At 24.4% G+C, this 26328-nt stretch overlaps 4 protein-coding genes across 5 annotated transcripts; 2 read left to right on the forward strand and 2 right to left on the reverse strand.

Moving 5' to 3' along the window:
* Positions 1-1276: 1276 nt before the first annotated feature.
* LOC114123809 (oocyte zinc finger protein XlCOF28-like) lies at positions 1277-2445 on the forward strand. The gene is made up of 3 exons (XM_027986904.2): positions 1277-1420; positions 1482-1787; positions 1855-2445. The coding sequence occupies exons 1-3, from the start codon at positions 1371-1373 to the stop codon at positions 2066-2068; spliced, it is 570 nt and encodes a 189-aa protein (XP_027842705.1). The 5' UTR covers positions 1277-1370; the 3' UTR covers positions 2069-2445.
* Positions 2056-4872, reverse strand: LOC114123810 (NADH dehydrogenase [ubiquinone] 1 beta subcomplex subunit 11, mitochondrial). Its single transcript, XM_027986905.2, has 2 exons — positions 4628-4872; positions 2056-2515 (listed from the first exon to the last, which is right to left on the reverse strand). The coding sequence occupies exons 1-2, from the start codon at positions 4763-4765 to the stop codon at positions 2222-2224; spliced, it is 432 nt and encodes a 143-aa protein (XP_027842706.1). The 5' UTR covers positions 4766-4872; the 3' UTR covers positions 2056-2221.
* An 831-nt stretch (positions 4873-5703) lies between these two features.
* LOC114123826 (FACT complex subunit spt16) lies at positions 5704-20064 on the forward strand. 2 transcript variants are annotated; one of them, XM_027986928.2, is made up of 22 exons: positions 5704-5993; positions 6906-7010; positions 9361-9519; positions 9791-9943; positions 10016-10162; positions 10230-10384; positions 10445-10559; positions 10624-10772; positions 10850-11036; positions 11153-11326; positions 11392-11590; positions 11773-11968; positions 12033-12271; positions 12331-12473; positions 12546-12728; positions 12803-13104; positions 14180-14360; positions 15862-15943; positions 16022-16208; positions 17975-18061; positions 19660-19830; positions 19891-20064. In XM_027986928.2, exons 1-22 carry the CDS (start codon positions 5925-5927, stop codon positions 19895-19897), a joined length of 3390 nt encoding a protein of 1129 aa, XP_027842729.1. In that variant the 5' UTR covers positions 5704-5924; the 3' UTR covers positions 19898-20064. The 2 variants fall into 2 exon arrangements, with proteins under 2 accessions (XP_027842729.1, XP_027842730.1); XM_027986929.2 differs by lacking the exon at positions 17975-18061 and having other exon boundaries at positions 5705-5993.
* Positions 20062-26139, reverse strand: LOC114123827 (Golgi reassembly-stacking protein 2). Its single transcript, XM_027986930.2, has 9 exons — positions 25923-26139; positions 25741-25821; positions 23847-24050; positions 23553-23770; positions 23369-23486; positions 22165-22888; positions 21352-21414; positions 20498-20551; positions 20062-20358 (listed from the first exon to the last, which is right to left on the reverse strand). The coding sequence occupies exons 1-9, from the start codon at positions 25983-25985 to the stop codon at positions 20216-20218; spliced, it is 1668 nt and encodes a 555-aa protein (XP_027842731.1). The 5' UTR covers positions 25986-26139; the 3' UTR covers positions 20062-20215.
* Positions 26140-26328: the final 189 nt, after the last annotated feature.

Genomic DNA, 26328 nt, shown 5'->3' on the forward strand with positions numbered 1-26328 from the left:
AATTTGATGACCTTATTTTTAAACTTAAAAATTCCTACATCCATGGCTTGAATGATAAAAAACAGACCTTGCGTGTGTCACTTAAAGATCATTTGCGTGTCACTCCGCGACACGCGTGAGTGCGTGACATAGGTTCGCCATCTCTAATCTACACAATAACATTTGAAAAATATTTAAAGTAATTTTAAGCACGTCTGTACAAATATCAGTTACTTTTTATGAAATTTAAAATTAATACATAATACAGGATTTTAATACATTATACAAAATTATAAAATAATTAATAGTATAATAAATGGAATGTTTTTAGTGAAAATTAATTCTACCTATACCGCGGCTATACCTATCCTATACTCTTATAGTATACAGTATAAATATAAAATAGGTAATAAAACATCGTAGACAATATAGACCAGGGGTCGGCAACCTTTTTGGTGTCAGGGGCCAAAAAAAAATAAAAAAAATATTTACGGGACATAAAACTTTATTTTATTTACAGTTTATCAACTAACATAAATACATAATGTGGTATTTTATATTTTTGCACTAATTATAAATTGTAATCGTATAAAATCGCTTCACGGGCCGCGGATTGTCGACCTCTGATATAGACTATAAAAGTATTTGTTTGATTTCATTGACTTCAAATTTAAAACACATCCAAGATCCATCATAATATAGTCAAACACAATGGTACTCCATCGATCGTCATTAGAGTATAAGACGCCTCAACACCAATTATATAACAAATTGATTTCTCTTTTTTGTTTTATAATATCATTGAATAATTTATGAAACATTTGATTTTATTGTTTTTAAATGAATCATAACAGTCATAATTATGTATCATTTTTTATGCTGGCCTATGTCTGATATATTATATTTTATTATTATACTGATATTGATAAGTATTAACTAATATAAATCGTATTATCGAATTTAAAACATGTTTATTTATTCGATGAGTTACCTATATATTTATACGCTCTTAGTATTATAACCGTCACTATTCATCACTATTGATATTGAATGTGAACTAAACGTCTCACAAATAACCCTTTTCGACCAGTTGTGTTTATATACAACAAAATAAGTTGACCTCGTTTTAAATTGTTTAGCTGACCGTTGGACATTGTAAAATATACCTAAGAGACATTTTATGGCTCGAAATATTTCACAAAAAAAAAAAAAAAGATTACCCTCTTCAAAACTATAAAATTTGTCACGGTCGAGTCTGTAATTTTACCCCCTTTGTGATTCAAATACATCTTTTACGAGAATAGAGAAAATATCTTGTTCCTTACACACTTCTTATTCATTTGTTAACTCGCACAAGAACATGAAACTTGTATATTCATCGATAACAAACTATGATGAACATAAATAAAGTTGATAATCGCGAGAGCAGTTTAGATTATGGGCAAGTATATTAAAACGGTTAATTTTTATTTATAATAAGTTAATCATATTTGTATTTTTAGAGCTAAAATAGATGAAGCCATAATAAAATCATTACATAAAGATTATTGTCTAGAGCATTGTGAATCTAAGCCGAATACACACATAGACTTAGCAGTTCAAGTTAATAATAATCAAAATAGCCCAACAAAAATACATGGACATCATAAAGCAGATAACTCAGATTCTGCAGATAATGATATTATAGGGATGATGTGGGAACCAGAATTAGATTTTGTAGACGATCCAGAGTGCTTTAACGAGTTTAAAAATGATGATGTTCCAATGCGATTTATGTGTGGTGTGTGTTTAGGTCAATTTCGTACTAGGTAATTAAAAGAGTATTATTTTTACAATTTATACTTATTTATTTATTTAAATTTATAAAAATTTTAGATGTGCTTTAGACATTCACTTCAGAACTCATAGAGGCGAAAAACTATTTAAATGTGTATTATGTGATAATATATTCAATGAATTAGCTATTTTAAAACATCATCGAGAATTACACAATATAAATGAATTGGTTACATGTGGAATTTGTGGATTAGTTTTTACAGAAATGTATCATATGATAAAACATAAAAAAAAGTATCATTTTAATGAATAATAAAACAATTTATTAGTCTATGTACCATAGACTTGGGAAATAAATACATTTATTATACAATGAAATATTTGGTTTCTTTTTATTGAAAATTATCTTATATTATTCTCTAAACATGAAAATTGGTAATTTTATAATATTATGATACCAATAATATTAAATCACTATTTCTGTATCACCTAATTCTTCTTCGGTAGGTAATTGTATCAAACTTGGATGTATGTAATTAGGGTCGATGAGTGGTAATCCTTGATCTTCTCTTCTTCTCAGTTCAAGAAAAGCTTCCCTTTCTGCCCAATTCTTATAATTGTAGTCTGGCATATATGCAAACATAAATATACCACCCACTATACATAAAGTGACTGAAAAAAATCCAGTAGCGTGCATAGCGTTCAAGTCTTCTGTCTCATCATCTTTTTCAAAGCCATATGATTGCCAGTTTCGTTTTTGCTAAACAAATAATAAATCTAAAATTATTAAATTTTCAAAATTTTGGCTTAAAGTATAGTTAACAGAGACACAGGATTAAAATATTAGTGTACATAATAATATAGTTATAAAGCAAAAAAGCGATCAATTTTATTATTAATATATAATGGAATTTTGCTACGAATACAGAATATTCATAAGTGCAAAACCAGTCAAATGTGATTGTCCCATTAGATTTCTCAACCAAGGTTTCTATCTAATAAACATAGAGAAGTAAGGAAATAATTATAAAGTAAAAACAAAACTATGCACAAAAGTTTAAAAATTAAAACTATACAGTAAATATAAATATTAATGTTAAACATTAATTTACCACACAACACTCATTATTTAGAAAAGTACTAACTTTATTGAGAACTTTCTTTTAGAAAATGAGTTCAAATATTTATATAATACCACTTAAAAGTTCAAAATTGTAATATTTAAGTAATTTCCCAAAAGAAAATTTCAAAAAAAATTAATAATATTCAAAATAATGCATGTTGTGTTTTAATTAATCAAAGTATACCTATAGGTATATTTTGTAGTTTATGATGAATATGTTTCTGTTTTTTTTTTTAGTTTAATCCTAGAGCACACGCATCACAGTCAAAAAGATCAGGCTTTAAAAATTTAGTTCATTGCTTCAAAAATAAGAAATATTAATCTAACCCTTCCAATTAGGCGATAAACTAAAATAAGATTCAACTCCCGATTAAATACAATTTGATGCCAGTACTATAATAGAAGACCTCAAAGTTCGTTATCTATTAAAAAAACTGTCTAAAAGACTATGTGTGTAGAATACTATGATATAACCTTAAATTTAATATCATTTATATGAAAGTTTAGATTGTTTATATTAATTATTAAGTATCAATAAAAGCATTTGACAATCTTTATTTATTTAAGAGCAATAAAATAATGATTATTTCAATTTATCGATTTTTAATTGATATGTTTCAATACGCAGCCAAAAAGACTGTGTGCGTAGAATATTATGAATATTTTTAATACGTGTAATCTAGGGTTAATAAATCTAGTTATTATGTTCAATACCTAGTAGACATTATGAATGCATTATCACAAAATTTTACAGCATACTTTTTATTTTTTCCTAGTGTAATAAAAAATATAAATTATGAAATCGAAAAATAAAAAATTAAGATCATTGAGGGGCGACTGATTATAAGTTATACCTTATAACTATTGTAATCTACTATTTATTTTCAAAGTTTTTATTAATTATTTATATAATTATTCTTAAATTTAATTTTAATTTTTGATACATTATAAAACTAACACAATTTTTTTTTTAAAATACCATATCAATTCTCTTATAATGAATTATTGTTAATAAAATATAAAGTACATACTACTTAGTTAGAAATAAAATATTATTAATGGAGTTTAAAATTTCAAATATACATGAAATGTATAATTATAGCCCAGATATAAATGATTTATAAATAATCAAAAAAAATTCTCTAAATTTTAGCCATTGTAAGATAATTATATATTTTTGAATATAAGTTTTCAACTGAAATAATGCCATTTAAAAATTAATCATTCACTTTTAGTTTTATTGCAAAAATAAATATATTAAGTACACAGTATAATATTTATTTAAAATAGGTTCAGACAAAGCATACATTCAAAGTACAACTAATCAGAGCAATTTTTATGAATATTTTTCAAGATAAAATGATCAAACTTGACAATATAACATGCTAAAAATTAAAAAAAAATTATTTTATTTTCATATGAAACAAATAATATGCTTGAAATTATTATTTATAAAAGCTCTAAAAATATATACTACATTAAAATCCAGACTATAGTTATAAATTATAATACTTGGTATAGTATTTTATAAGGTTATATACTATGAAAAATTAAATAATTGTATTTAATCATTCTCTAAATTTTCCTAATTGAAAAAGAAAATATTAATGATGAAGAGAAAATTATGAACTAATAGTCTTATGAAAATAACTTTTAACACAAATATATCTTTAAATTTTAGAGGTTTGTTGTAAAGGCATAGAGAATACTTAAATATATTTAAATTTTTATATTTATTTAAAATATTACTGGTTCATGTTCAGTTAGTTCTGTATTGGTAACGCACACTTCTTGATTTTTTTTAGAGGTTGATATATGACGTTGAATTGATGGAATCGGCCGAATAACTCTTTTCGTAACTTGGGCGAGTCTAACTAAAGAACTCATTTTGAAAAATTTCGACAACTAAAAGTTAGAAAAAAATCGGAAAAATATAAAGACAATTAAAAAAAAAAAAAAAAAAACGACGGTCAAGAAATACAATATGATATATGAATATGATGGTATGGTATCATAAATCATAATGTTCTGATATTCTGAATATTTTTTCATAGTTGATAAGAAAATTAACAGCTGTGAGAACAGTACATGTTTATAGATAATAATGATTACATCTATCGCTATCTCTAAGATATCTTAGTCGGTGATCTGTATTATAGCACAATTATAGCATTCATCAATCATCATTTGGAGGTCATCATAATAGTATTTGGTACTACGGTATTATAGACCGTAAATATTAATTTAATAGTTTGTGGCTTGTGCATACTACTTAGATGTTCGACCCTAGTTTCAGATTCTGACACTTCCTCACTAGTGAAGTAATAAGCTATAACAGTGTGACAATATTAATTATGCTGAAGCTTAGAACCATGGTATAAAGATCATCTATATAGTTTTATATTGTCCTCAACTCAAAACTACTGAATTGTCTGAATTGTGTAACGGTTGTGGTCACTGTTATTATAATAATAACTGTAGTTATTGGGTTACATACTAATATTCTGCATTTAATATTATTTATGTATTCAAGTTAGTACTTGGTAGTTGGTACACAATAGGGAGCCCGGACGCCCGGGCTTGGAAGATCTATTAAGACGGTGGTTGGGGAATTTGGAGCAATGCGGTTGGCGCCTGGCGGTTGCCACTTGCTATCTCATGTTTATTTTCAATTTTAATGGCTGTTTTGGTTAGATCGAATCACAATAATTATGTATTAAATTGTGGTTGGGATCACTGTAAAGTTAAATAAGCGACATCTACAACAAACAACTATTTGCAAGCGTTATCACGTTATTTTGTTTTGTTGATATTTTAACCAGTAAATAAAACTTCTGGTTAGTACTTGATGTTCGAGCACAGAATAGGTTAAAGAATACATAGGTTTTTTTTTTAGAGGGAAATGTCGGTGTCTTACACAGACACGCTATAACTTAATAACTGGCATCTAACTGTTTGTTGTTTATCATTAGTACACTATCTTTTGTATCTAGTATTCTAGTTATTAAAAAATTATAGTTACTTGAAATTTGAATGTGTTTCAACAATGCCGTCTTTAGCGTTAGATAAAGAAACATTTTTTAGGCGGTTAAAACATCTATACGATTATTGGAAGGTAATTATAATTATGTTTAAAAATGTTGTATTATTCCAAATATTAATGATCTGGCAGTAGATTATAAATGTATGTCGTGAAAATTTTCGGTTATAGAAAAAGTTTGTGCTGCTTTAAAGAGGTCTTTAAAAAATAAAATAAATTAAAATAATTCCACGTTCCTTATACTGATTACTTGCATTTATGTTATTTTTGTATATAGAAATGTGAATTTTCTGTAGTCGTAAATTAAATAGATATTTGCTAATCAGCAATAATAGTTTGTTTTTAAATATATTGGTGCTACCTACTAATAAAATTATGACTATCCTTGAAGGATTATAGTATCAGAAAAAAAAAATTATTATCAAATACTTGTGAAAATAGTTATTTAACAGTTATTGTACTTTAAAATAGTGTTTTCCTAACCATTATACATTTACATTTATAAAACTGTATTAACATTTAGGTTTGTATGTTTATAAATTTTCCTATGAGAAATATTTGTAAGTGAGTTTTTGAAAATTTGTTGCTTTTTTAATTTTTTTTTTTGATTTAGACTCAACTATTATCTTTTTATAATCCTATGATAAATTATGTATAAATGTATAATATATATTATAAAATGTTGTAGTACACATAATTGTTTTTAATTCAACCTGGAAAAACTCATTATCTGAGCTACATACTTGCAATGAGTAAAAACCTACCTTATAATTTTTTTATTACTATCATATTAAAATGTAGTGTACTAAGTTTTCTATATATTTTTTAATTATATTAACATAACAAAAATATTGGTTTTTTATATTTCAAACTAATATAATATAAAAAAAATATGCACTAACAATTATTATAATTATAATTTTTAGGTTTTATATTGTTTTTAAAAATGCTAAACATTTTATAATTTGTTAATTTTTTATGTTTCAGAATAGTAAAGATGAAAATGTACGAGCTTTAAGTGATGTCGACGCTTTTACATGTGCTGTAGGAGTTGATGACTATACTATGTATAGTAAATCATCATCTCTGCAGGTAAATATTCTATGTAATAGAAATTACTTTAACAATAGATACTAAATAGATGGTTGAATTATAGTTTTGGAAATCTAAAAAGTCAATGTATTCACTGTGTTTGAATATACATATATATGTCCAAAAATGTATCAGTATAAAATTTTAAATAGTTGAAAATATTATTTAAAAAGTTAGCGTTAATTTATTATAGATATGTTTTGATACTAGTTTTTCTATAACTTAATTATTTGGTTGTAATGTTAGGTACTATGCTGTTATTTTTTTACTTTTTGTTAAAATTTAACAGTGATGTAAATAAATGTGGTTACAAAGGGTAAAATAACCTCACAAACTATTTTAGTATTTTACTATTGTTGAAATGTTGATCAAAGTATAATGAATAGGACTAGGGTTTATATGAAACATAAAATAATAAATGTTTCATTTTTATTTTTTCCCCTGACTTGAAATAGCATTTAACATTAAACTAAATATCTAGGTGAATAATGAAATTGCATAAAAATCAAAGTTATTGACTATATGTCTAGGTATTTAGTAAAATGCCTGATTTGACTAGATGCTTACGACTAACATTTTTAAGATCAACTCTTAAACTATTTTTTCTACATAATCACTATTTAAATTATAATGTATAAAATACATTTATCATTTAATGTTTCAAGCTTTTCAATTCCATCTTTGTAGAAATATTGAATTCAGCATTGTAGTGAGTTATACTGTCATTATTGGGAACAGGTGGTAGTCACTTAACACCAATTCTAGCCTGCATGGCGGATGATTAAAAACTTTCCATTCAAGACCTATTGGATGGTTTTAGACTACCACCTATTCCTAGCAATGAAGACATGGCCTGCTACACTATTCTTAGACAATAATACTGAACTGCGTACCAGTGTAAACCAGTGGTTGAACTTGTAAACAGCAGGTTTCTACAGAGAGGCTTTGAAAAGCTTGTACCTCATTATGATGAATGCCTTAATTTTAATGGTGATTATGTAGAAAAAAAGCATAAAAATTTATCTTCAAAACGTATATAATGAACATTGTGTTTTTCACTTTGTTTATATTTTAGTTAAAAATGTGTTATGCAGTCGGGACAGTCCTCGTACAATAAATTAATTATTATTTTCAACCTCATCATTAGGGAAAGAGAAGTTTTATGATTTTATAACAATAGTTAGTTAACTTATGGCATATTCTATTACTTTATATGTTTTGTATCAATCAGTGGCGGCTCGTGAGATTCACATAAGGTGGTGCACAAAAAATGTATAAGTTATCTACCTACGTAAGATATGGTAAAAATATTAATTTTGTAAATTTTGTTATAGGTATATACCAAAATAATATACCTACTTATTTAAATTAAAATTAATGACGCGACATTGTGGTACAACTAAAAAGGGTTTGGTGTACACATTAAATGTGCTCCAAACTAGTGTTTCTCAACATGGGGGTTGCGTCATTTAATAAATTATATCAATGTGTTAGACATAGACAGAAAATCACCTAGTGAAATCCCCCTAAAAAATTGAAGTACTTTTTTGTTCCAAAAAATTATCACATCAAAAGCAATTTCTTTTCAGAAAATATTGAAAATGTGATACTTTTATTTCCATTAATTTTTATTATTAAAGAATTCATTTTTAATTTAAGTATGTAATTTTAATATAGCATAATATATTATAATTAATTGAAATCAAATTAAAATAATTTTATAAAAACAGATAAGTGAATTAAACACTTTTTGTTATGACCTAATGAGTTATAATATGTATTCTATACCTACGTATGCGTTAATTGTTGGAGGGGGTATATCGTGAGGGGGCAACTGTCCATCCTCAAAAAATTTAATGGAGCAATGCTCCTCTTAAAATTTTGTAAATTTATTTGTACAATTTTATTAAAAAGGTATTTTAGATTTGTAAAAATTACTTCTTCAAGAAAACTGAAAAATATAATATTTTAAAAAGATAAACTATAGAAAGAAAAATGAATCGATTAATCAAAATGTATTTATTAGGTATATTTAGACTCAAATATCTTAAAGTATACAGTATATCGGCATAAAATAAAGTTTGTCTCTCTCCTCATAAAAATTGACCAAATTACGCTCATATATATCTAATATTCAAATTATATTCAATAAGTGATAAAACAAATAAGTATAATGTATATGTATAATTTAGAAACATATTTTTCTCGTTAATTTATTTTATTTATTTATATTAAGTGGTGACAGTTTGTATATATCTCATTTTTATATAAAAAATTATTAAATTAACTGTAAAATTAGTATTATTTATTTACATTGAACATAATTACTTAAACTTACATTTATTTTTAGATTTGGTTATTTGGTTATGAATTAACTGACACTGTATCCGTTTTTACATCAGAAGGAGTGCATATCATAGCTAGTAAAAAAAAAGTTGAGTTCTTAAAACCGGCCGAAAATATTAAAGATTCCGACTGTCCTTCTGTCAAACTTATTACGAGAGAAAAAGTAAGTTTAGTAGAAACAAGAACTTATGTCTTATAATAGTATATAAAATACTTTTACAATTTTTTAAGTATTCTTAATAAACTAAATTTTTAAAGAGTAGGAAATCTATTGTTGTTTTAAAAAAAAATTATAATGCATTATAAACAGAACATATTTTTAATGTTGAAAGTACAATATTTATTATTCAATATTATTTATTCACAAATCACCATTAAGAGTAGATGTATAATATTTGAATATAATTTTAATTTTGCTTATAAATTATTTTCAGGGTGGTAATGATAAAGATAGCATTGAAAAATTGATTAAAGCTATTAAAAATAGTAAAAATGGTAAATCTGTTGGTATTTTTGGAAAAGAAAAATATCCTGGTTCATTTATGGATGCATGGAGAACAGAATTTGAAAAAGAAAACTTTAATAATGTATGTTATTAATTTATCTTTGGAATAGGATTTTATTATTAATTTAATTGTTTCATTTTACATAATTTTAAGGTTGATATAAGTTCAGTGATTGGTTATATTTTAAGTATAAAATCTGAAAATGAAATCACATTAATAAAGAAAGCTAGTTTAAGTTCAGTTGATATGTTTACTAAGTACCTTAAAGAACAAATCATGGAAATAATTGATGCTGACAAGGTAATAACATTTATCATTAATTATCTAAATTTCAAACTGTTATTAATATATATGTTTATAAGTTTAGAAAGTTAAACATATAAAACTAGTTGAAGGTTTAGAAGCAGCTCTGACCGACAAAAAATATTTGCCAGCAAATGTTGATCCATCTCAATTAGAATTTTGTTACCCTCCAATTATTCAAAGTGGAGGAAATTATAGTTTAAAATTTTCTGCAACTAGGTATTAACTAATCTTATTTTCTTATGATTTTTATTATTATATATTTTATTATTTTTACAGTGATAAAAATATTTTACATTTTGGAGTGATAATATGCAGTTTAGGAACACGATACAAGTCATATTGTTCTAATCTAATAAGGACAATGATTGTCAATCCTACCGAAGAAATAAAAGTAAATATTAAATTTTTATCTTTTTATTATAACTATTATAAGTATTTTGTTTTCTTCTTTTTAGTCTAACTATGAGTTTTTAATAAGTTTGGAAGAAGTCTTAATGTCAAAATTAAAAGCTGGTTATAAATTATGTGATGTTTATAACGCTGGAATAGAATTTGCCAAAAAAGAAAAACCAAAACTTGTAGATTTATTAACAAAAAATTTTGGGTATGTTATAATTAGTTTTTATTATATAAATTATTTTATTAATTATTTTCAAAATTTTATTTAATAAATAATTTTAGATTTGTAATGGGTATTGAATTTCGTGAAAGTTCTTTAATGATAGCTCCTAAGACTACTGCTTGTGTTAAAAAAGGACAAGTTTATAATTTATGTGTTGGTTTATCTGGATTAACAAACAAAGATGGAGCTGACAAAGAAAGCAAAGTATATGCTTTATATGTTGGAGATACAGTTTTAGTAAATGAAGTAAGCATTTTTTTTTAAATGAAAATCTATATGAAATATTTTTATTAAGACAGTTTTGTATAAAAAATATATGCTTAATGTGTTGGTATTCTATATTTAAATTTATACTTAATTAGGACACTGCAGCAACCTTATTGACTCCTTCAAAAAAAAAGATTAAGAACATTGCTATTTATTTAAATGATGATGATGATGATGAAGAAGAAGATGATGAAAAAGAAAATGAACCAAAACAAGAACCGATTGTCAGCCGAGGAAAGAGAACAGCAGTACTAGAATCAAAACTTAGGGTAACTTACATATTCAAGTTTTCATTAAAAAGTATTCAATTAATTATTTTAAATTGTAATATTAGATGGATTCTTCAAGTGAAGAAAAACGTAAATTACATCAAAAAGAGTTGGCTGTGGCGTTAAACGAAGCTGCAAAACAACGTTTAGCTGAACAATCAAGTGGCAAGCAAGCTCAAAAAATAAGAAAGTCTAATGTCTCTTATAAAAATCGTAACCAAATGCCGCAAGAAAAAGAAGTTAAAGACCTTAAAATTTATGTTGGTGAGTTGATAACATGTGTAAAACATGAAAGTTCTAATTATCGATCACCATATTCCTATGTAAAATAGATAATGATATAATTTTTAGATTTATTTTAACTATTAATTAATAAATGCAATAACATAATCATAGAAAATTATGCTTTTAGTTTTATTAAAATATTTTATGTATTTTGATTTTAGACAAAAAATATGAAACTGTTATACTTCCAGTATTTGGTATTTCTGTTCCTTTCCATATATTTACTATCAAAAATATTTCTCAGAGTGTTGAAGGCGATTATACTTATTTAAGAATTAACTTTTTTCATCCTGGAGCTGCCTTAGCAAGGGGTGAAAGTTATTTCCAAAATCCTGAAGCCATGTTTGTTAAAGAACTGTAAGTAGCAAAAATATTCAATTTTAATAATTTACATTTGTTAAAATTCTTTTTTCTTTTTTAGGACTTATCGAAGTTCTAACACCAGAGAACCTGGTGAACAAATAACAGCTTCAACAAATTTAATGAATGCCTATCGTATAATTAAAGAAGTACAAAAGAAATTTAAAACAAGGGAAGCTGAAGAAAAAGAAAAGGAAGATTTAGTAAAACAAGATACATTGGTATTATCTGTTAACAAGGGTAACCCAAAGTTAAAAGACCTGTACATTAGACCAAACATTGTAAACAAGAGGATGACTGGTAACATATATTATTAAAATAACTAATTTATTATATAACTTATAATGTATTTTATTTAGGTACTTTGGAAGCCCATTCTAATGGATTTAGATATAATTCAGTTAGAGGTGATAAAGTTGACATTTTATACAACAATATCAAAAATGCATTCTTCCAACCATGTGATGGTGAAATGATTATATTGTTACATTTTCATTTAAAAGTAAATTTGTCAATCATTAAATATATTATATAAAAAATTACATTTTTAATTTTAATTATTTACTTTTGACAGCACGCTATCATGTTTGGTAAGAAAAAGCATTTAGATGTACAATTTTATACTGAAGTTGGAGAAATAACCACAGATTTGGGTAAACACCAACATATGCATGATAGAGATGATTTAGCTGCAGAACAATCAGAACGTGAATTGCGTGTTAAATTAAAAACTGCTTTTAAAAGTTTCTGTGAAAAAGTAATTTATATTTATATTGGATAATTAAAAAAATTTTACTACATTTTTATGATGAATAATTGAACTGGTTTTAGGTGGAAACTGTAACAAAACAAGAAATAGAATTTGATACTCCATTTAGAGATTTAGGTTTTCCTGGTGCACCTTTCAGAAGCACAGTTCTTTTGCAACCTACCAGTGGGTGTCTAGTTAATTTCACTGAGTGGCCACCATTTGTGATAACTTTGGAAGACGTGGAACTGGTTCATTTTGAAAGAGTTCAATTTCATTTAAAAAACTTTGACATGATTTTTGTTTTTAAAGATTACCAAAAAAAAGTTGTCATGGTTAATGCTATACCAATGAATATGTTGGATCATGTTAAAGAATGGCTTAAGTAAGTTATTACTAATTTATACTAAAATTGACTGACTTAACTCGGTTTTTGTTATAATTAAATTACTGATATATATATTTTACTTAAAAGTTGCTAATGTATATTATGTTACTATAATTGTGACGTTTCGATTATTCCTAAATTAGATTAAATAACATCGGAATTACAAACATTCACTAATATCTTTATATAAATGTTAACATTCACTAATGAATGTTTACTAATATCACAAATTTAATCAATATGCCAACATTCACCAATGACTTGAGTGTATGACAATATTAACTAGTAACTATCAGCATTCACCAATTGCAGACATTCATAGCAACATATATAGTAGACTTAGTAGAGAAGAGTTAAATTGAAATAAGCAGTGTTGGGTAGTAACATAACGTAAATTCCAAATTTCTGTAATAAAATTACTTTTTTAGTAATGCTGTATTAGTTTTATTACATTTAATTTAAATTCATGTAGTTGTAACAAAATTTCTTTTTAAAATGTTAAAACTTAAAGACGAATATTCAAAAAAAAAAAATTAAAAACCAATTTAATTTATTGACAAATCCAAGTTTTAGAGTTTTAGATAAAATTTAACCATGTTATTAAAGATCTCAGGATTTATTATATGTTATTGGTGAAAAATTAAAGAGTTAGGATTCAAAATTTAATATTATGATTTTACATTAATTACTGATATTAAAAAAAAAAAGTTATGTTGTAGTCATTCTCTACTTTTTAAACAAAAAAGTAACGTAACATGATAAAAGCAACATTAAATAACATGAATATAATTTATTATATTAATTTATTTATTGTAATATAATTTTATTGTTTTGGAAAAGTAATTTACCTAACACTGGAATTAAGATAATATAATGTAGGTGCGTTGATAAGATATTGCTAATTTAAAAAAGCGTTAAAATCAATATAAGTTCATATAATGTTCCTGGACTGATTTTCTGAAAACTGAAAAACTTTTTGAACTAATTAATTGATCTAAGAAAATAATAAAATTATTAGAATTTATATATAATTTTCTACAAATATTTAATTGCACTTTTTTTTTCTTCATAGTTCTTGTGACATTCGTTATTCTGAAGGTATTCAGTCATTAAATTGGACCAAAATTATGAAAACTATTACTGATGATCCAGAGGGCTTTTTTGAAAATGGAGGTTGGACTTTCCTTGATCCTGAATCTGATGAAGAAGAAGGAGCAGCAGATGAAGAAGAAGAAGAAGATGAACCTTATGAAGTAATTATATCTATCTTATAAAGCTAGATTTTCAATAAAATATATATGAAAAAATGTGAGCAAGTAGGTATCATTTAATGATATTGTAGATGTTGAGTGCAGTGGCTTACTAACAGGGGGGGGGCTCACTATAAGTAAAAAATATATATTGATTTCTTTATGCAAAATTAATGGTAATTTAGTACAAGGTTTTTTGTTAGTTATTATTATTGTAGTTAAAAAAAAATCAAAAATCGTTAGTCAGTTTTTTTTTGTAAGTGTTTTGTAATTTCAAATGTTTATGAAATATGTAAAAATTGTAAAAATTTGAGAGTAGATTTGTAGTTGAAAATTCATAAAATTATTGGTATTTATATCTATATATATCTCAGTATTTCTATTTTACAGAAAATTCGAAGCATTATAGGGAAAAATGTTATGAGTGAATTTTAAATTTTTATAAAATCATGTTATGATGACAACTTATTCTCAAACGATTTTAATATTAAATATTTGTTATTATTCAAATAGTATAAGTCGTAGATACTTGAAAATTTCACCAGTTTTTTAAATAAACATTTTCCTTAAAAAATTTAATTTTCAAAATATTTTGCTGATTTTAAGATGATTAATAGGCATTTGAATTTTTTTTTTTTTTTAAATGTTCATAAAACGTTTTGGACAAATACAAATATTTGAAAATTTAGTACTAAGTCCCCCATGAGTTAGTATTATAGTAATTATAAAATATATTATTGGCACATTTTTTTTTATTATTAGTTTTTGAAGTTCAAATATTAGCAAAATTTGTCAAAATCATGAGTATTAGTAAATCATTTTGTAGTTAAAAATGTATAAAAAATGTTGTATAAGTGGCTAAGAGCTGAAAATGTAATACAACATTTTTCATAAGTTTGGCTTACAATAATTATAAAAGAAGTTGAGCATTAACCAATTAAAAAAATTTATCTAAATTTTTAATTTTTACGAAATCAAATATTCAAGTGTATAATAACAATTATTTACAATTAAATAATTTTAAATTTTTGTTATAGTTTAAAAATTACTAGTCATAGACTCATAGAAACTTGAACCATAGATTAATTGTTTAAATAGCTATTATCTGTACATGATTTAATTTTGAGGTATTCAGGTCATTAGAACATCATTTGACCACTCTTTTTTAAGTAATTACATCCAAATTTCATATAAAATGTCTACAAAGAAAGCAATTTTTCTAAATGCTAGCTTTACATTAAAATTTTGTTATTTGTTGTTACTTATTATAAAAAAAGTACTGAATTTTTTACTTTTGACTCTATAACATCAACTAGATACAATTTACTATTAGAAATCTTCACCTTAAATTGAATATCTTAACATTTATACTGCCTCAAAAGATGACGGACAAAGAAAACATCATTATATAATAAATTTATTCATCATTTTGTTTAGCTTATAAAACATTATGGTTGAGTATCATTATATATTTATATCTATATATTTATATATTATTTTATAGCCATCTGATGTAGAATCATTTGAAGAGTCAGATGACGATGGATCTGAATATTCAGAAGCTTCAGAGGATTCAGATAGTGATGGTATTATATTTTATACATGTATTAATTATTGATATGTATAAACTAATTTATTTGGGGAAAAATAATTTTAACTTTCAGAAGAAGAACTTGGTTCTTCTGATGAATCTGGAAAGGATTGGTCAGATTTAGAAAGAGAAGCCGCTGAGGAAGACCGTGATAGAAATGATTTTCAAGATGAATATTCAAAAAAGAAAATGGGCAGTAGTAGTGGAAGTCGTTATAACAGTTCCTCATCACATAAAAAATCAAGCAGTGATAAGCACAGGTACAGATCATAATTAATATTGATATTTATAAGTATTAATTTATTAATATGTTTAAAAAAAATTAATGCATAATGTACACAAAACCACCTTATGCACCTTAAAAAAAATGTTCACATAGTTGATCGCCTACAACTGATGCATACCTATACATAATTAAATAATCTAATTAATTAATTATATTACCTATTACTAATTAATACACTGTTCTGATGTTGTCTATTATGGTTAATTCTTACCTAATAACTTTTATTATAATTTATAAGTAAGTGTTCATAAAATAATTTATTTATCCCAGATATACTGTAATAAAGTTATTTTAACATTTCAAACATAATTTAAATTGGTTTGGTTTGGTTTAGGTATTTCTTTTTTAATTCTAATAAATTGTCGATTCTTTAAACATTCTATGGATAAGTAATACTCACATACTAACTCAAGTAAAACTTATTGTCTCATAAAATAGGCAAAATGTATGTATTAAAAAGTAGTAAAGAAATATTTTTATTTCTGAAAAATTCATATTGCCCCATATTTTAGTCATATTTTCTGTATAATATAATCTAATTCTATTGCAATAATTTTACCATTATATTTTGATTATTTATTTCTAAAACTACTAATTAATATATTTAAGGACTATAATTACCATAGTTTTAATTTCAAAAGTTGGCATATGTTTTTACTATTGCTATAGCAATATAGTACAAGTCGTTAAAAAAAACAATATTCTGTTGTAGCAGTATTATTTATTGAACTTTTTATGTGAATTTCTGATATTATTTTTCTTGCAAAATATTTTCTGTCTACAAATGTTTTTATTAGTAAATTATATGAATTCGGATAATTTTATTATTTTGAAATTAAATTAAAAAATTTTGGATAACAAAATTCAATAAGAAAATAGTAAAAATAAATTTGGTTTTGTTGGTTCTTAAAAACTCATTAACTGAATTGTGTGTTTATGTATTTAAAGTAAAAAACTATCCTTCTAATTTATCAAAATAATGAATAGATATATATTTTACCAGTCTTTAAGGTTTTACTTTTAATTGCTATTAGAAAATAAAGAATCAATATAAATCAATTTTATTTTAAGTTGTAAGCCTTAATTAAAATATTTACTTAAATTTTTAACCTATCTTTCAAGTAATTATTATAATATATTCTGACAGCATCTTAAATTCTTAAAGCTCTTTGATCAATTTCTTTTTTGGAAAATGATGTGAGAAAAAGTTATTTATTAATATAATAATTAGATAATAACCATGTTTCAATAAAAAATACTAGAAGTTTTCAATTTGTTTCTTATAAAATCATTAATACTATAGCAGATACTTAATAATAATTTTTAACATTATATATTCTAAATTAGGGATCTTTTTGAGGTACCTATAGCTTTTTAAACTTTTAGGAGTTTTCATTGATAAGTTTGTATGCATTTATTACTTATATAACACATTGCATTCATAAGATAATCAAATGTTAAAAAATGTATGCAAACCAACTAATTCTATTTTTGTTTTTATTTAGCATGTATAGATAAAGAATTAAATGATATAATTAATATTTAAGTTTAAATAATAAAATTTATCGTTACAAAAAGTAGAATATAAAATTTCTATATATAATAATAAACATGAGTTATATTATTCATTTCTTTAAATATAGAGGTATTTCAAAAAAAAAAAAAAAAAAATGTTTTTAATTACAAGATTGTATCTAAGTTATTTCATAATAATGTGATAGCATTATGCCTACATTTTAGAAATTTTTCTTTATCAAATTCAAAATCAAATAATGGTCCCAAGAATTTATTTCAAAAAAGCAAATCTTATTCTAGCAGTCATTCAAGGTATAGTAATATTTGGATCAGTTAAATAATGTTTGATATTATTTTGACTGCATTTAAATAATAAAAGTAGTCAAGTATGTTAAATCAGTTATAGTATGATATTAGTTTCTTCGTGTGTATTATTTTGAATTGTTTGTATTACTATTTATGACTGCATTCATATTTTAAATATATATTATATAGTATGATATTTTTTCATAGGCCATACCGTCTTTTAGGATCTGAAGTGTTATTTGTTTCCTATAATTAATTAACTATGGATGATATTAAATTTCATTATTTATAATTTTTTTAATGATTCATTTTTTTTTTATTTAATAGCAATATTTAATTTGTCGTTTAAAATGTTTACATATTTTCATTTACCAAATAAAATTTCATGACTATGAAAGTACCTAAATAAATTAAATTTATTGTATTAATATAACAACTGATTAATTATCTATAATTTTCACCATATAATAATAATATATTAATAATGGTTCATTATTCTAAGTAAAAAAAGAAAGAAATGAAAAATATTTCATTTCTTAAATAAAATTAATATTACTAAAAGCTATTTTATTTTTTTAAGTATTTAGAAATTATGATATTTTGTTATTAGTTATTAGTTTATTACAGTCAAGCTTTAAACATTTTTAAACTGCATGTAGGATGGACAAAATATGTCTTATAAAAACAAAATACTGTGTGCACTAATTTATTATAAAAGTAGCATAGCTTTGTTTGTTTTTAGTAGTTAAAAAACATAATATTTGATACTTGTATATTTGTTGGTAAAGATGTAAATTATAATTAGATTTTAAATATTAAATTTGTTTATTTAAATTAAAAAAAGAATTTTATCAAACATGACCACTTAACTAACAATATTCAACCTTATATACTTACGATTCTGAATTTTGTAGTTTTTATTTGTTGTGGAAAAATTGTAATTTGATTTCAAATGTATAACTTTTATTATTGTTTGTACAGTTTAATGTTTAATGTATTTCCATTTTCTGGCAAGCCAATTAATATTATCAAATCTTTTTTTAAAACAACACTTTCAAATATTGCTTTTATAGTTTGTTTTCATTTTTTATGATTTTTCTCCTTTTTGGTTAATTATTTATTTCTTCTAAGAATTTTCGCAATATTAACATCAAAACCATTCTCAAATGACTTCTTTTTTCTTTTCAGTTTTAGATTTATTCTGGACATTAGTTTTGTATCTACAGTGTAAAATCTATTTAATAGTTCATATGCCATACATTAAGATATATTAAGTCATTAAAGTTTGTAAATATATTTTTTTGAAATTAAATAGTAAATATTAAAAATATATAAATAAATATTTATCATTTAAGCGAACTGGTGCACTTGCTAAAATTGTAATTTCAACAGTTCAATTAAAAATTAAATTATGCATTGCCCTAACTTGTTATGAATTTGATCATTATAGAGTTTTATTTTAGCTACTCAAAACTTTTCAAACCTCTTGATATTGTTAGCTAGAAATCCAATTTAAATTATGAAATTGAAAAAAAACATTTATAGATAATAATAAATAATATTATATTAGGACCATTATATGATAATTTTTTTTTTATTTTTAGTCCATCTAAAAGTAAATCATCATCTCATCATAAATCAAATAGCAACAGTAATCATCATAGCAGTAGTAATCGTCACAGTACCAGCAGTGGAAGCCATGGAAAACGTTCTTCGGGAGGTGAAAAACGTCGCCATGATGATAGTGGTGATCGTCATTCTTCTAAAAAACACAGGTGAGTAATTTCTTTTTTTAAGTTCTACTAATATATCAATTATATAATTTTTTTTTTCAGAAAATAATCGTAAAAATTGATATGGGACACATTAATAAACAAAGCTTATCAAGATAACTTAATTTAGCATTATCAATTTATAACTTGTTTTCATATATATTTTTTATACAATATTTCTTAGATGTAAGTACATTTTAATTTTCAGCATTTAAAAAAAAATTTAAAGACCCATAATTTGTGTAATTTTTATTTTAATGTCCTTATATAACTATAAATAAATATTTGAATACATTTTTTTTTATATTAAGATTTGTGGTTTAATTTGAATAATTAAGATTAAAATATAATATTTAATTTTAATTAAACAAGTAGAAATAAAAAGTATTTAACTATTACTGTTTAAAATATTTTTCTTCTGATCAATTTGTAGGCTCTCTATAGCTGAATAAGGTAAAGTCGCACTAACGGTTATTGGTGGCATACCAGGTAACGATATTGGAGTTGTAAGTGGTATTCCTGAGTAAACATCTGTAATATATTTAAATGATAAATTATAACCTCTAATATAATAAAATCATAAAAAAGATACAAATTTGATTTTTAGAATTTTCGAATATCAAATTAAATTATTGTAATAAAAATCTGAGTTCTTATTGTTAAAAATTACTTGGTTGATATTGTAATGGCTGCAAAGGTTGAAATTGATCTGAATAATTTATTCCTGAAAATGTATAATCCATTGTTTAATAATTATTATTAGAAATATGTTAACATAAATAAGTATATTTTATTTTTACACCAATCTGTATTGAGATATTTCTAAAAATTTTAAAAGAGATTTAATATTTATTTTTAAGAAGCAATGTTTTACATAGAAATAACTTATTATTATGGGCAGTGCCGTATTTTCAATAATTTCTTGGAGGGGTTTTCAAATTTTAAAAACCCCATCTGGGTAACACAAATTACAATTAAGATACTCCATACCAAAATAACCCAAATATACTGTCTTAGATAGTTATATAGACAGTCTATGTCTATCTACATTGTTAAATTATTAGAAAACACATAATAAAATATTTATTTAACATAAAGTAACTTTTTTTTGTTCTGGTGGTGGGGGTGGTTGAACCCGAGAACCCCCCTCACAAATACGCCACTGATTATAGGTCATATTAGGGCCATATCTGGGGAGAAGGTGAACCGGAGCACTTGCCCTAGTTATCTTAGTAAAGGGGCACCAAATTACCAAATAACAATAGGATAATAGAGGAGGGCTGAATTGAGAGGGCGCTTATTTTATACATTGCCCCGGGTAATAAATATGCTAGATCATATTACTATGAATTTAAAATATTATTCCTATAAATGCAAGATATTCTAGATTGTTATATTAAATGTTTGTAAGTGTTCAATAATTATTGATTTTCATTATTTTCTTAAAATAATTTCTTTTAAATACTAGTTTACTGTATTTCAAATACTACATATATTATACAGTTAACAGTTATTTTTTACTACCTGGTTGTGGCTGCAGAGGTATTGGTTGTGATTGAGAATCAGACATTTTTGAATAATTGTTTCCTGAAAAAAAAAAAAATAAACATCTCTAAATAAAATCAATTTTGTTATAATGTGATGTATTAAAATATAAAAATAGTTAAGAATATATATATTTATTTAAGACTTGAGATACAAAGTAGTACAGAACTGATAAATTAAAAAGTAAGAATAAAATTGAATGAGAAACTTATTTGTATAATTAATGAATAAAAATCTAATTTTACATATTTATTTTCAATACATTATGTTATATTCCTTATTTTTCTGTTAAGAACTGACAACAGCAAAGGAACTCTTCATAATGCTTCTTTAAGATTTGTACTAATATTAAATAATTTATATACATTTAAGAACTAACAATATTTATTGAAATAATGAATAAATTTTTTGATGTGATAGACTTCTAATGAGGACAAATATATTTGTGCTGTGATTTAATGTATATAATTATATTATTATTATGTTAGAAATTATCATTCTTGAAGACAAAACCTAAAATTTTTTTTTTTATTTATTTGATAAATTTTAATTGAACTGAACTATATAGATTATATATAAAATCCAAAATATACTTCAAAAAAATTCTAATAAGTTCTTAAATAATATTAAGTAAGCAGTTTTAATAAATTATGAAGGCAGTTTAAATTCTTATCAATTTTCAAAGCAAACCAGTTTAAATAAAGTATTTGCAATTTTTACAGTTCAGTTGGATTACAAAAATTAATAGCATGAATAATTAATATTAAATATTGTACTAAAAATTAAATTTACCAAGAGGTTGTGCTAAAGGTGACATCTGTGGAAAATTTTTCACAGAAAACATGGGTATAGTACTTGAACTATTTGATTGGCTGACTTGAGTTTGAAACTGTGTAAAGTAATTACTTATGTCTTTAGAACTCTGTACATCAGCTACAGTTGTAGTACCACCAATATCAGTAGGATGAGATTGGGAATAACTAATCTGTGGTGGAAATACATTTGGTGCCTGGTTATTTAATTCTGGAATAGTAGCTGTTTCAGAGAGGCTCACAGGTGTTATGGATGATGGTTCTTGAGATTCAGAAACAGGGGTAGAATCTTGTGGCGTAAATGGTGGTAATTTTGTTACTTGGGGTGTTAATACGTACGGTTTTATTGTTTCAGAGGTAGAAACTAGTTGTGGAGGGCTATACTGAGAATTTAAGACTTGGAATGCGGGAATAGAAGGATTTTGAAATGTAGTTATTTGTGGAGGAAAATATGGTAAAGGCGCAGAATTGCTTGAATAAGGTATTTGTTGATCTGTTGGCGTGGTAGCAGGTATTTCAGATTTTGTACTGTCGAAATATGGTATTGATGTAGTTTCAATGCTTTCATTCAATGGTAGCTCTTCTTTAGATTTTTCCGCTTCAATAGTTAAATTATTGACAGTTACTGGATTATCAGATATAATAGGTGGTTGTGGTGTCAGAACTGGTGGATTAATTACTTGCGGTACTTGGGCAGCAGATGCCTATAAAATGAAATAAATTATTTTATGAATACAAACATTACAAACTAAATATTGATCTCATACAAATGTTTATTAAATTTTATAATAATAATCTATTCTAATTATGAAACATACTCAGAAGCCTAATTAAACATAGGGCTTGCTTAACTATACTCTATTCGGAATGAGATTGTACCCCGGCAACCGACTTCTGCGCATGGGCGTGGCCTCGTTCCACAGCGCTAGTATACCCGATTATAATTCCAACGGTTGTTTAACTGGGTGGGGACTGAGCGTCTGACCGTCATGGATGAAAACTAGTCACCATCAGGGTACAATCTCATTCCAAATAGAGTATATAAAAAGTTGATTCAAACAGGTATTGTCTGACTGCTGGAAACTGACCATAGCTAAATATGTTTCTTAATTTGAATAGAACACCCAGGTTATAAATCATTTTACTGCTAAAATGATTTTATATACTAATAAAAATTAGTTTACCATCACGTTATTAACAACAGCCGGTTTTATAACAGGTGGCGCCGGAATGTCCTTATTTTGATATATTTGTCGAACAGGTATTCTATGGAGGTATCCATATCCTATTCCACAGCCCAAACTTTAAAAATAAACAATTTTATAATTTTATATTTATTTAATTAAACTAAATGCAAGATAAAATTACCTTCCTTCGCCAGGCCATGCAGTATCTGGTGTAATTGAAACTTCTCTACAAGTATCCAATTCAACATTATAAACATATAATTTTAATGGTCTTCCTTCATGTGCTTCAATTAGCATAAATAAATCTTCACTTTCATGCATTATAGAATCAGATCCAATTATATAATCTGTATGTGACCTTAGACCAGCTTTATCAGCAGGAGAATTTGGATGAACATCCTAAAAATTGTATAATTAAAAATTGTACATAAACATATAATTAAAACTATTTAGTATTAAATAAATATTTACTAACAAGAATATGCCAGACGTTTTCATTGGCTCCAGCAAAAGAACAAAATCTTATGCTCACACCCAACAAACCTTGACCACCCCAATTACTATTTGGTACAATTTTTACTTCTCTAACTATTTGAGTTTTGCTACTGTATACAGCTAATATAATTTCATTACCATCTCCATTCTTTAACATTTCTTTAAGAGTATCATTGTCTTTATCCTTAAAAAAATGATGACATAAAAAATATAAACTTCCACTACATCAATAAATATATATATTATATATATATAAATTATTATGATTAAAAACATTGTATTTATAAATTTAAAAAAATATATATTTAAATTTACTTAATAATATATTAAGACTAAATAAGTTCCTATTGAATAATTAAAATTTCGAATAGGTATAGCACAGAGTGGCAATTAGTTGTTCTTCTATTACTTGTTCTCAAATGAGTATCCATATTGAAGATAAAACATGACAAAATATATCATCACAGTTATAAAAGTTTACAACTTATGGTTTTATTATTAAACAATAAGAAATTGTTAACATGCATAAAAATAAACTCTAAAATCTCCTAGTAATATAAACCTTAATATATATAAATATAATTTTCAGTTATATATAATTTTAAAAGCTCCATCAATTGAACATATAAGTACATTTTTTTCAAGGTTTTAACTAATACATAATTCTATATAATTGTTAATAATTAGAGATCAGAAGTTTTAGGGGGAAAAAAACAAATTATGCAAGAAGAAAATTGAAAGATATACATGAGAAAATATTAGTTCTCAAAGACAAAATATCTAATATTTTCACAAAAATAATTGTAAAATAAATACAATTATAAAATATAATTACAGGTTGAAAATAAATGTATAGGTAATATTTAAAATAAACCAGAAAAATAGTTGTCATTTTAACATCTTGTTATAAATTAAATAAATAGTTAGAAAAAATAATGTCAAATATTAAACATATACAACAACTTTACTAACTAATAAATAAACAATAAATAGATTAAAATTTCTTTTAGAAAATATGAACTATTGCACGTGTTTGAAAATTAATTATACATACATTTACCCTAAAATTAATGAAATATACAAAAGGTGGATTATATAAATTTTTAATTTTTAAACTCAGTATTATATAGCTTAGATATCTTGTAGAGTCTGCTATAAATTAGGAGCATACAAAACAATACACAACTTACTAATGATATATTTACTTCCTACTTATAATGATTTATTATGTAAATATAATAAAATATATAAGGTGTGTTCAAAAACTATCTGAATTTTTGAGAAAAGTAAAAAAAACTTACTAAGAAGTTGGAAATCTTAATTTTAAAAGCATCTTTGAATTTTCTTTATGGAAATATTTACCTTATTTGAACCATCATATTTTTTATGTATTTATATAACTCAAGCCTGGAGCTTTTTAATAACAATTTTAGAATAATTATACTTATTAAAGTTCTAGATAATCTAAGTTTTATCTATTACAATGTACAGTATTTAAAAGATTATGAAAAAATATTAAATCTAAGCCCTAAGATCTTCAGTAATAATTTCCAATCCAATATCAGACATCAAACTACAATTTCCAATCCATTATAAGATATTAAAGATTGAATACACTTTGAACATACTTTATATATATATAATATTATAAATTAATTTAAATATTGTCTAATAATGAATAAGTCATTATTCCTTTATGTTATTATTATTTTAAATTATCAATAAAAAGTTATAAGCAAATTTCAAAAACTCAAAGTTCAAATTACTTATTATGCATAAAGCAAACAAGTTCCTATTTTCAATCATTGAAATTATTATTATTATATTATCTTAACATTTATATAAGTATTAAGTATACAATTAATATAACTTACAAGTCGTGTATTATTAATAGCCAATATAAAGTCAAAAAAAGCTTCTAAACCTGCTGCTTGGCCTGGTGAATTGTCTTGAACCTAAATAGTAATAATTAAAAAGAAATATTTTTAACATACTTCTGTATATAAATAGACATTTAGAAATTCTTAACGAAAATAAATTCTATTGACTTCATTACTTTCAAAACATGATATCCTTCTGTTCCTCCACCCGGAATTGGAGTACTATTTGCAGATCCCATTTTATTTTAAACGTTTAATTTAACTTATGTCTTATAAGTGCATTCGTGTAGTACAGTGAATATAAAAATAGTAATTCATTTAAATTAGAAAAATTTGTTTCTATTAAATTTTCACTTACTAGTTAGTATATAGTTGTAGTAAATGACGTGTAACTAGAATGTATTATCTCTTATCATATATTTATATATGATTATCAAATGATTATACATAAGGTAATATAATATCACATGAAATTTCATCTATTCTGTGGTATTATCATCAGCAACAATTAATATGCCATGTGTATTGAATTTTGTTAAGAAAAATATTTGAATTTGAATGCTTAATGCTTATTATATTGCG

This window comes from Aphis gossypii, chromosome 3, assembly GCF_020184175.1.
Source record: "Aphis gossypii isolate Hap1 chromosome 3, ASM2018417v2, whole genome shotgun sequence".
NCBI lineage: Eukaryota > Metazoa > Arthropoda > Insecta > Hemiptera > Aphididae > Aphis > Aphis gossypii.